This window comes from Zingiber officinale, chromosome 5B, assembly GCF_018446385.1.
Source record: "Zingiber officinale cultivar Zhangliang chromosome 5B, Zo_v1.1, whole genome shotgun sequence".
Taxonomy (NCBI): domain Eukaryota; kingdom Viridiplantae; phylum Streptophyta; class Magnoliopsida; order Zingiberales; family Zingiberaceae; genus Zingiber; species Zingiber officinale.
In genome coordinates, this window is record NC_055995.1 from 19,189,317 (window position 1) to 19,203,273 (window position 13,957).

The 13,957-nt window shown below is 34.0% G+C and overlaps 1 protein-coding gene across 2 annotated transcripts; it reads left to right on the forward strand.

The window, feature by feature from the left end:
* Positions 1 to 624: 624 nt before the first annotated feature.
* Positions 625 to 13,205, forward strand: LOC121984198 (phosphatidylinositol 4-kinase beta 1-like). 2 transcript variants are annotated; one of them, XM_042537019.1, is made up of 16 exons: positions 626 to 2,747; positions 4,155 to 4,340; positions 4,447 to 4,495; positions 4,830 to 4,962; positions 5,227 to 5,692; positions 6,204 to 6,284; positions 6,357 to 6,479; positions 8,034 to 8,103; positions 9,207 to 9,304; positions 9,396 to 9,500; positions 10,032 to 10,085; positions 10,196 to 10,339; positions 10,420 to 10,473; positions 10,552 to 10,626; positions 12,292 to 12,375; positions 12,456 to 13,205. In XM_042537019.1, exons 1-16 carry the CDS (start codon positions 954 to 956, stop codon positions 12,555 to 12,557), a joined length of 3,618 nt encoding a protein of 1,205 aa, XP_042392953.1. In that variant the 5' UTR covers positions 626 to 953; the 3' UTR covers positions 12,558 to 13,205. The 2 variants fall into 2 exon arrangements, 1 of the variants encoding a protein (XP_042392953.1); XR_006112819.1 differs by lacking the exons at positions 12,292 to 12,375; positions 12,456 to 13,205 and having other exon boundaries at positions 625 to 2,747; positions 10,291 to 10,339.
* Positions 13,206 to 13,957: the final 752 nt, after the last annotated feature.

Genomic DNA, 13,957 nt, shown 5'->3' on the forward strand with positions numbered 1-13,957 from the left:
TATAATGAAATTATATTAATTAAAACATTTTAGCATTAAATACTATTAGGGTAAAGTACCTGACTTTTGGAAATCTGAATTATTTGGGTATTTGAAAATCCGAATTATTTGGATTTTCGAGTGTCACTCTTACGACTTCCCGATGAAAAAAATTAATTTAATTTAATATTATACTTATCTTAGTAAAAATAACTAAGAAAGGTATATTTTTTAACATTGTTGACCTAAAATATTTATAGAAGCTTCTTTGATCATAGTGTTGTCAATTCTAAGATGTGGGACTAAAGAAAACTATATATATATTTTTTATATAAAACAACAGAGAAAATTAATAATGAGAAAAATTCATAATAATATACCGCAGCTGAGTTTCGAACTCTAGATCACTGATTGTTTCGTTTGTAGAATTACTAATAAACCTTGGAATTATTTTTAGTGTGAATAGAAAAAAAGATATTAACGTAAATTCATTTTAGGCTTCACCAAAGTTAGTTAGTAAAGAGGGAAGATTTTTAATAAAATAGTAAGCGATATATATATACATATATATATTTTAAAAATAGTTTTAATATATTTTTTTTCTTTCAAAAACTCAAAATAAAAAGAGGCACTAGCATTAATCTCCCCGTCTCCCCTTCGCCGACGACGATACTGGGGAAGAGAATATAAAGGTATATACAGAGTAAAAAGGCGAACCAAATCATTTGAATTCCGGCCGCTTTGCTTCTTCCGACGATCCAAACGTCGATTCTTTTGTTTCGTTAATTTTGAGATTTTACCGTGCATTTATCCAACTCCTCGATCGGTTTCGTGCTGAATCCCAATCCGTTCTTCAGAAATTTCGGGTTCTGGGTTTTGCTTTGGTCTGACTTGATCTGGTACAGCTTAGGATTTTGAACCTTTCTCCCAATTGGAATCGCTGCTAGGGTTTGGAATCCCATGGTGGATCGGCGATGGTGCGGTTTCTGGGATTGAGGAGTTTTAGCCTCGATCAGTCTCCGCGGGAGATCACCCGCACGGGACCCGTCTCCGGCCGAGGTAACGGCGGTGCCGGCGGGGAGAACGGGTGGCTGATTCGGTTCTTCGACTCGGCTTTCTTCTGCGAGTGGATTGCGGTGAGCTATCTTTACAAGCATGACCATGACGGTGTCCGAGACTATCTTTGTAACAGGATGTATACTCTTCCGCTTATGGGAATCGAGAGCTACCTCTTCCAGATCTGTTACATGCTCGTCCACAAGCCGAGCCCTTCTCTTGACAGGTTCGTCATTGATACGTGTTCCAAGTCCCTCTGGATCGCCCTTAAGGTGCACTGGTTTCTCATGGCGGAGCTGGAGGACTCTGAAGACAACGAGGGGATCGGCCTTGTCCAGGAGAAATGCCAGATTGCTGCTACTGTGATGGGCGAGTGGCCACTCTTGGTTAAGCTTCAACCGGTCCCTCCTAGCACTCCAGCCAGCCCCAAGAGCAACCCAGTATTGAATAGGATATTTTCATCTAAGCAGAAACTGTTGTCGTTGGCATCATCATCATCATCACCAACATCGGGTTCCAGTCCCTTGTTTGAGGGGAGCAATCGGGTTGATAGCAGCAGTGATGCAATTCCAGAGGAAAATAAGCTGTTGAAAAAGCTTATCATGGGGTCAAAAATGCGGGATGCATTTTTCTCTAGAAAGTCCTCCGAGAAGGATGAGGAGGAATCTGGAAAAGGTTTTTTTAAAAGGCTTCTTAGGGATAGTAATGACAAGGAAGAAGACACTGATAAAGATGGATTTTTTCGCAGGTTTCTTAGAGATAGCAAGGATGATGATGGGGAGCTGACTTCAAGTTCAGAGGGTTTTCTGAAAAGATTATTTCGTGATAAAGAAGAGAGGATGGTGGAGGATTATGAAAAGGAAGGCTTTTTCCGTAGGATGTTTAAAGACAAGAATGAGGAGAAGAAACATTCTGGAATTAATAAGAACCAAGAGGAAGAAAAGGCCAGTGAAAATATTGAGGTTGACGAGAAGGAAAACTTCTTTCGTCGACTTTTCAAAGAAAAGCATGAAGAGAGGAAAGATGCAAATCGAGAGAGGAATGTGGAGAAAGAAAAATCTGATGTAATTGCTCAAGAAGAGGAGAAGGAGAGCTTTTTCGGTAAGATTTTTACAGATAAGAATGACGAGAAGAAGGATATTAGGTATGATGTCAATGAAGAGAAGGAAAAAGTCCAAAGGAATTTGGAGGTAGATGATAAAGATGGTTTCTTCCACAGGATTTTTAAGGAAAAGAGTGAAGAAAAGAAAGATGGTTCATTTAATAGGAATGAGGAGGAAGAGAGGAAAAGCATTGAGGATGACAATATCTTTCGAAGACTTTTCAAGGACAAGAATGAAGGGAAAAAGGTTGTTGGGAATGATAATAATGAGGATGATAAAGTAAATGGAAGCATCAAGGAAAGAGAAAGGGAAGGTTTCTTCCATAGGCTTTTCAAGGAGAAGCATGATGACAAGAAAATTGAAGGCCATGATAGAAATGAGGAAGATGGCAAGAGTAATGAAATTTTGGAAGAAGAGGGTACATCTGAAATTTTGTCATTTCGTAGGTTATTCCGCATCCATCCTGAAGAATCAAAGGTTTCAAGTATTAGTGAAAATGGGACTTTTGAGAACAGTCCAGGAACAGAAAACTTTTTCAGACGGTTGTTTAAGGATCGAGATCGTTCTATAGAAGATTCTGAATTACTCAGTGCAAAGATCCGAAAGGAGGTAATGGTTGGGTTCATATTGTTATTGGTTATTACTTTGGCAATTGCTGCACAAGTTATTGCTTGTTGTGACATTGAACTATTTGATTTCATTAAAAATGCTTGGCTGTTCATTTTGACTATCTAGCCAAACTTTACTACCGTTGAGTGACCTTTTTGTCATCTCATTGTTCTCAGCAAATATAATTTTGATATCTAAGATTGTTCAGCTTTTTCTCCAAAGATTGATTCTTATAACAACTGCAATAAGTTTCACTTTGATTACCTTAAGATACCACTTGTATCATCTTCTTTTATATGCATTCATTTATTTTTTTCCTAGAATGAACATGATATAGGCTTCATTCCATTTGGATTTTGATTAAACAAATAATACTTGCAGGCTAATGTATTGGTAATATTCAATGAAAAATTATCTAGCTTCGGTGGAACTTATTTTCTTTGTCTATATTTTTCTTGTTTTACACCGAGAGCCTTAGTATCCAACTTATGAATCTCCACAGGATCATACATGCAATATGAGGTTTTTTGGTGTCTGGATTTGGAACATCTTGGATTTATACTTTTAGTATGTTACTAAGGATTTAATTTTCAATATCTTTATCTATATGGTGTGATATGACTAAATAACTACGTTGAATGAGTCCATGTGAACTGATGCCATTACCTTGTCATATGTGCATGGCTTCGGACTGAATCCAAAATGTTATGCTTCAGTAAGCGACTCATAATCTTCTAGTCACCTGGATTATTACTTTTTATGTACATATTTCATAATTGAAGTAGAGTTTCTTATCTTTTGGAACTTCACATGGAGACCACTTCTGCTTTCTGCTGTTTGCTGAAATGAACTTGGGAAGTGAAAAAGTTATGTTGAGTTTGTCAAGCAAATTACCATAATACTACATCTATTATAAAAAGAAAGAAAAAAAGGGTGTTTCCTGTTCTGAATCATTTTAATTTTAGTTCATAGTTGTTTTAAATATTATATGTTTCTTTGAGACAAACATCAGTTCTTCCTCAAAATATATATTACTATTTGTAGATCAGAAGAAGCAATAGCTGGATTTCTTTTTAAGGATATGATAATTGACTAACACTTATTTGGTTGATTGCTCTCTTCCTTTTTTTTTTTTTTTAATTTTCTTCCAGTGAACAAATTTTCTTTTGCATTTTCACCACCCAATTATCAGTATATTGTTTTGGTAAATGGAAAATGAGTATTGGTGAATAATACTTTACTTCATTTTTGTGATATGCACCGATACAAATTGTTGTGATTGCATTTATCAGTATCTTTTCATAGTTTTTCTCTTCATCAATGTGTTAGGTGATTTGTAGGAACCCAATATCTTGTTGACTTGTGGAGTTAGTGGAAGCTTGCTTACTGCTTAACTTTGTGTTGCAGAAGCACCCTGGTTCTCAGTATAATGAAAGAGGGCATGACAAACCACCTTTACCTAATAATACAATAGCAGAAAGTCGAAAGAGTTCTTACTATGCTTCTTTGGAGTTTGTTCAGTTGTTATCTGACACATCTTATGGACTAGTGGACATATACCCTATTGATGATCGCAAAATTGCTCTCCGAGAGGTTAAGTTATTTTATGACAATCTTTCAGTTATCTGTTCCACAGCTGAGCATTTTCTAAAATGTTAGTTTCCTGAATCATTGACATTTTTGGTTCTTTTGTTGACAGTCTCTTACTGAGGTCAATTCACATGTTGCCGAGGCCCAAAAATGTGGAGGTTAATGAATTAAATCTATTTTTCTTCCTCTGAAAATCCATCATCTATAGCTATACATACCATATAATTCTATCAAGTGTACATGAAAATATATTATGATATATGATGACTGCTGTATGATGACATTTGGTTTTATTTGTAAAATATCTAATCCAAGGGGCTCTTTTTATCTTTCATTCAGTGCTCATATATATTTCCAAGAGTATTCTTGAATTGTACTAATGTTGTACTTTGCTGCTTGCTAGATTTTATTTCATAAATTATAGACTAATATAAACGAAGCTATTAACTGTGGATGTAGTTTATCAATTGATCTCTTCAACTATTTTCTCAGGTGTGTGTTTTCCCATGGGAAAGGGAATGTTCCGGGTGGTTAATATACCTTTGGATGAAGCTGTTCTCCTTAATTCTAGGGAGAAGGCACCTTACCTAATATGTGTTGAAGTCTTGAAATGTGAAACACTCAGGTAATGTGACTTACAACAAATTAGAAGTTTCCTCTAATTGTCAGAAGGTGATTGTTAAAACCATGTCAGTGTATTTGACCCTTTGCTTTTGGCAGTTATACTTTTCACTTGATGTTACTGCATAAACTTTTTCAACCTAGATTTTTAACATTATTCTATATATCAAAGCTCAATTTGTAATTAATATATCTTGTAGGAGAATATGGTTCATGTTCTTGTGTTCATCTTAGTTTTGACTAGTGCTGTTGTCATTTTTTTTCCTAGTCGTGCAAAGACAACTGATGCTCAGAAGTTCTCAAGAGGAGGAATTCCCTTAGCCAATGGCGATGCACAATTACGAATGCCTCCTCCATGGGCATACCCTTTGTGGAGTCAAAATAATACTTGTAATTATGATTCTGATGGAATCTTAAAGTCAACTTCCAGAGCTATTGACCAAGCAATGGCTCGGTTATGGGAAGCAAAAGTGAAATATGTCCATGTTAGTTTGTCTCTTGAGAGTAAGATTGTTCAGGAGATTGACTCAGTATGGAAGATTCAACCAGATACTCTTGATGGGGATGATAGACGTGACAAGTCAATTACAATCGGTGAAAAAACCCCAGAGTGGATTACTGTCAATCTGTCTGCAATCCCTGGGGTTAACATGGAAGATGTAGAGGATCAGGAGCCTTCAGCTTCAAAAGATCATCGTCGTGTTCCTAGCACAACTGCTATTGAGGAAGTAAAGGTGAGTCTGTAAGTGTAATGAATTGCTATAGTGATACTTTTGTGTAATTGATTGTCAATAAGACGATAAAATTTTTTAAGTCAACTACTTTTTCTGGGTTGGACATTTAATTTTAGTGGAATGATTATTCTTCATGATACTTGATGTTTCATGTCTCATTAAACAATAAAATATCATGATTTGTGATGTATGTATTTGATGTTGTAAGAAAGAAAACTTAAGAAATGAGTGATTACTCAGAAATAGCTGATAAATGCCTGGATGTTCTGTCCTCTTGTATAAGCTATGCTGTCTAATTCAATAAATGTCTGAATGTTATGTCTTGTATTAGCTATGCTATTTAGTTTTTCATATAGTGTCTATTTATCTCATTAGCAAGGATTTTTTATTCAACAGTATGTCTTAACTATCTTAATGAACTTATGGTTTTATCATGCTACTATAGTCAAACTTTTAAAAGGAATATGAAGTTTGAGCACTTAATTACATCAGCATATGCTATCCTTGGTAGGCTGCAGCAGCTAAGGGACAAACTGCTCCTGGGCTTCCTGTTAATGTTGCTGGTCAGAATTCCCAGGATACAAAACCAAAGGCAATTACTTTTTCCTTTTGGTGCTTCATTCTTGCATGTGTCCCTTGAATGAAATATCTATCTATTTAACAGTTGATGGATGGTGTCATTCGAAAACCTGGTGATGCATTGTCCGGTGAACTTTGGGAGAAGAAGAAAGAGCAAATTCGGAGGTCATCAGCATTTGGAAAGTTACCTGGTTGGGATTTACGTTCTGTGAGTTAGTACTATCTTTCTTCCCTTTCTAGTGGAGAATTAAGAGTGAAACTCAAGCAAAATTTTCCACTGCAGAAGTTTTACTGATCCTCAGTTATACAATCAATCTATAGAATTGATTGCATGGTTTAAAATTTCGTACCGTGCTAGGCAAAACGGGCGAAATTTGCTGTTTCGCTCACTGTAGGCGCCGCGATCCCACGACAACCTCCCGCAGGGTCGTGGGTGCGAGATTAAACTTAGGGTTTAATAATTGAACTTATATTATTAATTTCAATCAACTCCTTGCTATAAATAGGGATAATCTAAATAGGCTTAATCAAATCCTAATAAAATTATCCCATTAACTATATATATATATATATATATATATATATATATATATATATTCGAAAATATATAATTAATTTTTATTTATTTATTTACCATATGGGAGAGTGGATCCCATATTTTTTCCTTTTTTTAAAGCATTTATGTATTTATTTTAATATTTAGGTTAAATTTTTTTATTTTTAATTAATATATTTTATATTTAAAAATCGAAATTATATTGGCACAACACGATACAACATCGAAACTATATTGTTTCGATCATAAATCAAAACTTTGATACCATTCGAAATTTTAAACCATGATTGACTATATTGATAAGAAGCACCAGAAATATTACTTCATCATCTTACATTGGGACTCAATAGATAGGTAAATTGTTTCAGAGAACTTGATATTGGTTTATCAGAGATAAATGGAAGGGTTGAGATAAGGAATGAATGTAATATTACTTCCCCTTCGTTCAACATTGTAAAGTGTTCCTAGTGCATGCACATATTAGTGCCACCATAAAATTTCCGTGAGAATTCAGAAAATTCAAGAATGACAGACTCTCAATAATCTCTCCAAGGGATCTTCGTTTCCTATTGTTTTGAAGTTTTACAAATGAACCTATACTCTTCAAGGGTAGGAAAGAAGCAAAAATATGTATAAAAAAGGAAGAGGCAGAAAATTAGTCTGCACTAGACTACTACTTTGAAAGGTGTTGTAGTGTGGCAGATGAAAGAACTTTCCTTAATTGAGTTTGAGACATATATCGAGACTAAATAAATTTGATAATCTTTTGGAGGGCATAAGTTTTCCCCTGAAGACCCTAAATCAGTTAGAAGATATTGTAAGCTTGAAGTAAAATCGATTGCAATGTGATTTGCATTAACAGGTCATTTGGAAATTCATAAATAATAATGGAGTGAACCTTGAATCTATGGCCTGATCACTTAGACAAAATTCATAAGGATCTGATTTTTTGATTTATTACATTAGTGGAAGTGTCCAACAAACTACACTGTCTTTTTGACTGATTGCTATATTATATTATATTTTTTTTTCTTAAAATCCACTAGGTTATGCATTGCCCATAATAAACATTGCAACTCAAGTATTTGTTGATGCATTGAAAATGATTATATTTAATTTGTTTTTCATTGCTATGTTTTTTTTAGAATAATTGATGCATTACATTTCTACTTGGCCATGCCTAATTCTTTTTTCTCAAGTAAATAGATAATTGTGAAGAGTGGAGATGACTGCCGACAGGAGCACCTAGCTGTACAACTAGTTTCACATTTCTATGGTAATTACAAATGCTGAAGATTTTGTTTGAAACTTTGAATTGTGACCAATGGTTAGGCTTTGCTTAATTTCAAAGGAAGATGCTGACAACTTTGCTTAATTTCCTTCATTGGATTCTTGCTAATTTCTTAAGGATGTGGGCTATCCTTAAGATATACAAACTGCAAAGGAATCATGATGTTGTTATCCTTTTGCACAAGTGATGTTGTGAGCATGTTATCCTTCAAGTTGATTGTATAGATTACATGTTTTACTATTAGAAATGATTGTTTGCACAAACAGTTCTATAACAAAGTCGAGGTAGCTTTTTTGCTTCCTTATGGACACTTGATGTGTGTGTGTGTGTATATAAATGTCAGTGATTTGTGTCTTTGTGATGTATCTTCTACTTTTAATAAACTTGAAGGCAATTTAATAAGCGTTAAGGTGGTATTTGATATGAGATAATCTTGTAACGTTCTCATTGATTTTTCAGTTGGGAATGCTAATCATCTACCTTGGTTGAGTTCTATTTAGTTATTTAAAATTTTAAGTAACCTAATTTATTTTGTATGGGAATCTAAATCGTTTGTGAGGGTTGTGGTAACCAAGATAAAGTTACTTGTGGTCCTGTCAGTTGTAACTATTTGGGGTCTTGTCTTTGAGTTCTTTGTAAGACTGCCAATTGTTATTTGACTATGTGAGAATCACTTGTTCTGGACCACGTGACCATCTTTCACTTATTGAGAAATTTAAGTGTTGAAGGCAATTTTCTCTGCTTCAACATTCAACACAGGGAATCTTATGCTTAATAAACCTACAAACCATCTTATGATTATCACTATTAACTTCCAACTTCTTATCCTTTATCTACCTCTTCCCTCTTTTCACCTCTTTATACTGATCTTATAATAAATTATAAGACAAAACATCATTCTCACATAAAAGCCTATATCATGTGATTATGATTGGGCCTAAGTTGTACGCCAAAGAACTCTTGTAACATTTAAAAGTGATTTAAAAAATGGAATACATGGTTAAAGTAGATCTCTGAAAATTTTCATCTTATTCTTTCTTGATAATAAGATTTGACTCTTTACTAGAATGTTGTGTTTTTAATATCAGATATATACCAAGAGGCTGGTCTCCCACTGTGGTTAAGACCTTATGAGGTTCTTGTTACATCTTCTTATACAGCACTAATTGAGACTATCCCTGATACGGTGATTCTTCTCTCCATTAAGAACTTATTGCTATCTCTTTCCTGGTATAGATAAATTTGTCTATTCTCAATATTTTATGGTTTTTTTGCAGGCCTCAATTCATTCAATAAAGAGTAGATTCCCTAATATCTCAAGTTTGCGTGACTTTTTCATAGCTAAATATGGAGAAAATTCATCAAATTTCAGGCTTGCACAGGTATTCAAGTTTCTCAATTGTTAATTTTTTTGTTTGGTTGACCATCAAAATTGATCAATTATGACTTTCTTTGTGACAAATCACTTTTTATGTGTACATGCTCTCAGTTACATCTTTAGATAAGATACTTGCAGCAATTCTTTTATTGTCCCTTAGAATTTTTTTGTTTGTTACAACTCTAGATGCTTTAAAGTCACTTTAGTATGCGACTAATATGATAGTGCTTTCTCACTTGTGTTGTGCAATTGCTACGCAAATGTCAGGTTGCTTTACATCTTCACCTTTATTCTCAAAGTTTCAATTTTGTTTGATTATAAGTGCTTAATTGAGAAGTTGATTTGTGACATGAATCTGTCCCCTGGTATGATATTTCTTGCATGTGCTATCAACATTTTCTATGGGATTCATTTTTGGCATTTCTGTAGGACATATAGATTCAGTTACTTGTAAACTCTTATATGCTATTTGTTACTGGATTTTCTTATTGGAGAATAGAACTTATTATCCTGCTCTTATTTGGTTGCTTGACAGAGAAATTTTGTTGAAAGCATGGCAGGATATTCAATACTATGTTACCTGCTTCAGGTACTCCTGGGTACAACTTCCTTCAAGTTTTTCCTGAATTTAGCTTGTCATGTTTGCTCAAACATTTGAATACTGTAGTTACATAAATTCTATTCACTTTGATTGTTTAGGTGAAAGATAGGCACAATGGTAACATCTTATTGGATGAAGAAGGGCACATTATTCACATTGATTTTGGTTTTATGCTATCTAACTCTCCTGGCAGTGTAAATTTTGAGAGTGCACCATTTAAATTAACTCGCGAGCTTCTCGAGGTGAGATAATTGGAGTTATGTTCAGAATCTACTTACATCATTTTTTTTTATAGTGTTTCACAATGTCCCTTTGATGCCAGGTGATGGACTCTGATGCTGAAGGAAATCCTAGTGAGTTCTTCGACTATTTTAAGGTGATAAACATTGTTCTTTGTTGATAGTAGCCTCCACTGCAACTGTAGTCGTCATTTACTCATCCATGCTTTCTGCAGGTTCTGTGTATCCAAGGTTTTCTCACTTGCCGTAAGCATGCTGAGCATATAATTCTTCTTGTGGAGATGTTGCAGGTAACATGGACAGGCTTTTTTCTTTTGTATCCTACTTTGGTTTGAGATATTTCTTTCACATAAGCTTTCTTTAGTTTAAGGATCTTTTTTTTTTGTGCTCCTTATCTTTTCTTTTTTTTTCATATGATGCTTTCTCATGTAAGAAGATTCCATATTTTTGTTGTTTTATGTTCATGAAAGGAGAGCATTTCTTATTGAATGAAAGGGTTTCTTTGGCATTTACAGTATGTTGGGATTTGATTAGTTCTAATATTTTAACTTGTCCTTCTATCTGTCCAAATTATTTTGCTAATATGAGCTATGAAATTTTCTTATAGAATCTAGAGGGCTGTTAACCAATTTCTTCATGAACTGCCATAGTTCCATTGATGTGGATTTATAGTAACTGAATGAGTACAAGGATTAGCATTGGATAGATTTAAAATAACTGAGCTAGTACCAGGATTAGCGTTAGATATACTTGTTCAGTTGTTCCCAACAAACTGGCCATTTCACGTAACCTCTGTTCTCCTTGTATGGGAAAAGAAAGCTTAAACTTACATTTTTTGTATTTCCAAAGATTAAAATGCAAGCAGATTTTCTTGTTTTTTGACTGCTTCATTTGGTTGTTGCCCAGCATCTGGACCCTTCTTATTTCACAACATACAAGTAATATTGGTATTTGGTAAGACTAAAAATATGGCCTTAGATTTCAATGATAAATCATGTATATCACAATGACAAATTCCATATTGCTAAATCCAAGTGGTTGCAAATTGCAATATAACTGTTTTGACAACAGTGTCCCTCAAATAGCTGGGTAACTCTATTTGTCAGATCTATATATCCTTTAGGTAACTAGGTTACATTTTTTTTCTATGTTGGCTGTCTTTTAATTGAAATGAAAATATATGCTAGAATTGAGATAATTAAAACAAGGAGTTTTCTGCATAAAATATGATTTATTTTCCTAGTAGAATCAAATTTCTCTTTGTTTGCCTATAATCATCATCATTGTCAAGCTATTTAAGCCCAATTTTTTTGGTTGGCAGCATATATCTTATTTGTCAATTGAACAAGATGCAAGGCAATCACCAAAGATAATAAAATTAAGTCATTCTTTAGTGGGGATTGCTAGTGTTTGTATTGGTCTGAAAATTTACTCTGAATGCTAATTTCTAACAGTGTCAGGCATAAAATTTTGATTCATGATTTGAGTTTTCTACATATCCAGAAATGTCTATTGGTTTAGAATAAATTGTCCAAGTTTTATGTTTCAATCAGACAAAAATATTCCTTTGTTATGGAAACAGATATCCTGTACTGTCCAAATCAAGTTCACCAACCAACAAGTACATGGAATGGAAATTTTAGTGGGGGTGAGGTAACATGATATTTATTTAGTGATGTTTGGTTAAACAAAGATCTTATTTCTTATGAGCAGAAGAAAGAGATTCATTGACTGAAAAACTAAGAGGATATACCATGGGAAACTCCCTAATGAACATTTATTTCTTGTTTGGAAACCTAAAGTACAAACATATTTTGGCTTTAAGAGTCCAAATTACCACAACTTTTGCTCATTTTATTTAGTTTGATAATCTCTTTTCCTCGGTGATTCTTGAATTTATGCAGCAAGAAAATTGTTAGGTAAATTCATTGCTAAATCTATGGTTCTGCCTGTAGGACTCTGGATTCCCTTGCTTTAGGGGAGGAACTCGAACAATTCAAAATTTGAGGAAGAGATTTAATTTAAGCCTTACAGAAGAGGTCTAATTGTTTATTCAAATTTATGGTAGTTTCATAGCAAATATTGCTGGATTTTAACTGTTTAATTGTTGTTCAAATAGCAATGCGTCTCCTTGGTGCTTTCTTTGATCAGTAGCAGCTTAGATGCATGGAGAACACGGCAATATGATTATTACCAGAGGGTACTTAATGGAATCTTATGAGGTGCCGTGTCAAAGTATTACAATTTACAATTTTTCCTCTCCCCATCTACTTTTCATAGAAGACTCACGAAACATGCCAAACAAAGCAGTTTGTTATTAGGGATGATCTTCACCAGGTGGGCTAACTACTATCTGGGACTCTATTGAAATTTGTGAATACCCTAGAAGAAAACTTCAAGCCTTTGTTGTAAAGAAAATCTGATGCTCGGCATAATCTAGTTTTAGATGGAAATCCAAGATGGCTCTGGTGCCGGTTTTGTTTTAGTCGGTATGAGACATATCTCCATTTTGTCGTTGATATTATAGTAGGGCAGTCAAGTTAGAGATTGTAGATCGGAGTGGATTGTACAGAACCCCCTAATCTGGCTAAGAGTAGTGGCATTAGCATCTCAGGTGATTGGAGTGGTGCATCAGCTTGAGATTCAAGAAATGACAGTTTTTTGTTCGTTGAAATGGTTATATAGTAGACGCCATTGCTTCATATTTTGTCATATTTTTGTATTATTAGACCACAGTTTTTCATTGCAAATCCGTTAGCATCACATTTTGATGCATGCAACATAGTTTTTGTGATATTGTTTACCTTGTACAACAGGTCATCTTGTTATTTTCTAGTTGTATTAGCAAGTTTTCTGATTGATGCTTAAAGTTGCCAAGCTGCTTCTTTTCATTAAAATATCATAATCCTTCAGTAAATCTTCAGCTAAATCTTTTACTGCTAATTTTTCACACAACACTTGGCAGATCATTTAATTTTAATCCTTTCGTGATGCCTTCCTTACATTCGTGACGTTTATCTTTGCATTGTCGGAAGGAGATGTAATATTTCGGTAGAATATTTATATTTTCAATGATCATATTAAAATATTCTATATGTTTAATTATTAATCCGAGGATTTTGTTTTTTATGCTGCCAGTGCAGTATGAAGACATATTCCTCACGTTAATATCTTAGATATCATAAATAAATAGAGTTACCGTATTTTCTAGATTTATTTCACCGCGGAATGTGTGACCGGACTGTCTGGCTAGGCTTAACCATTTATTCAAATGATTTATAATGGTGTTCTTGATTGGGCAACCTCTCTCTATCCTATAATTCACCATTTGGTATAATTTACAATTTAAAAATTCATTTAGCAACCTCCCTCTGTAAAATTATAATTATCCTACTCTCTATAGTTTAATGATTAATGATAAGGAAGGATACCCACTAGAAATAATATTATTTTTCATAAAGTATAGAATAAAAAAATTAATTCACTAATATCATCAATATCTATTGGAGGGACAACATCATCAACCATACTATGACTTGTACTTTTTTTATATTTAAGCTTCATATATCATTATTTGAAATGCAATCGCCTACCAGGTTTTTTTTTTTAAAAAAAAAAACC

What these genes read in the sequence shown, in the direction of transcription:
- LOC121984198 (XM_042537019.1), top strand. Translation starts at nt 954, where the DNA reads ATGGTGCGGTTTCTGGGATTGAGGAGTTTTAGCCTCGATCAGTCTCCG. An exon ending in GTGCAAAGATCCGAAAGGAG is followed by an intron (nt 2,748 to 4,154) that starts GTAATGGTTGGG and finishes TTTGTGTTGCAG; the next exon opens with AAGCACCCTGGTTCTCAGTA. An exon ending in CAAATTTCAGGCTTGCACAG is followed by an intron (nt 9,501 to 10,031) that starts GTATTCAAGTTT and finishes GTTGCTTGACAG; the next exon opens with AGAAATTTTGTTGAAAGCAT.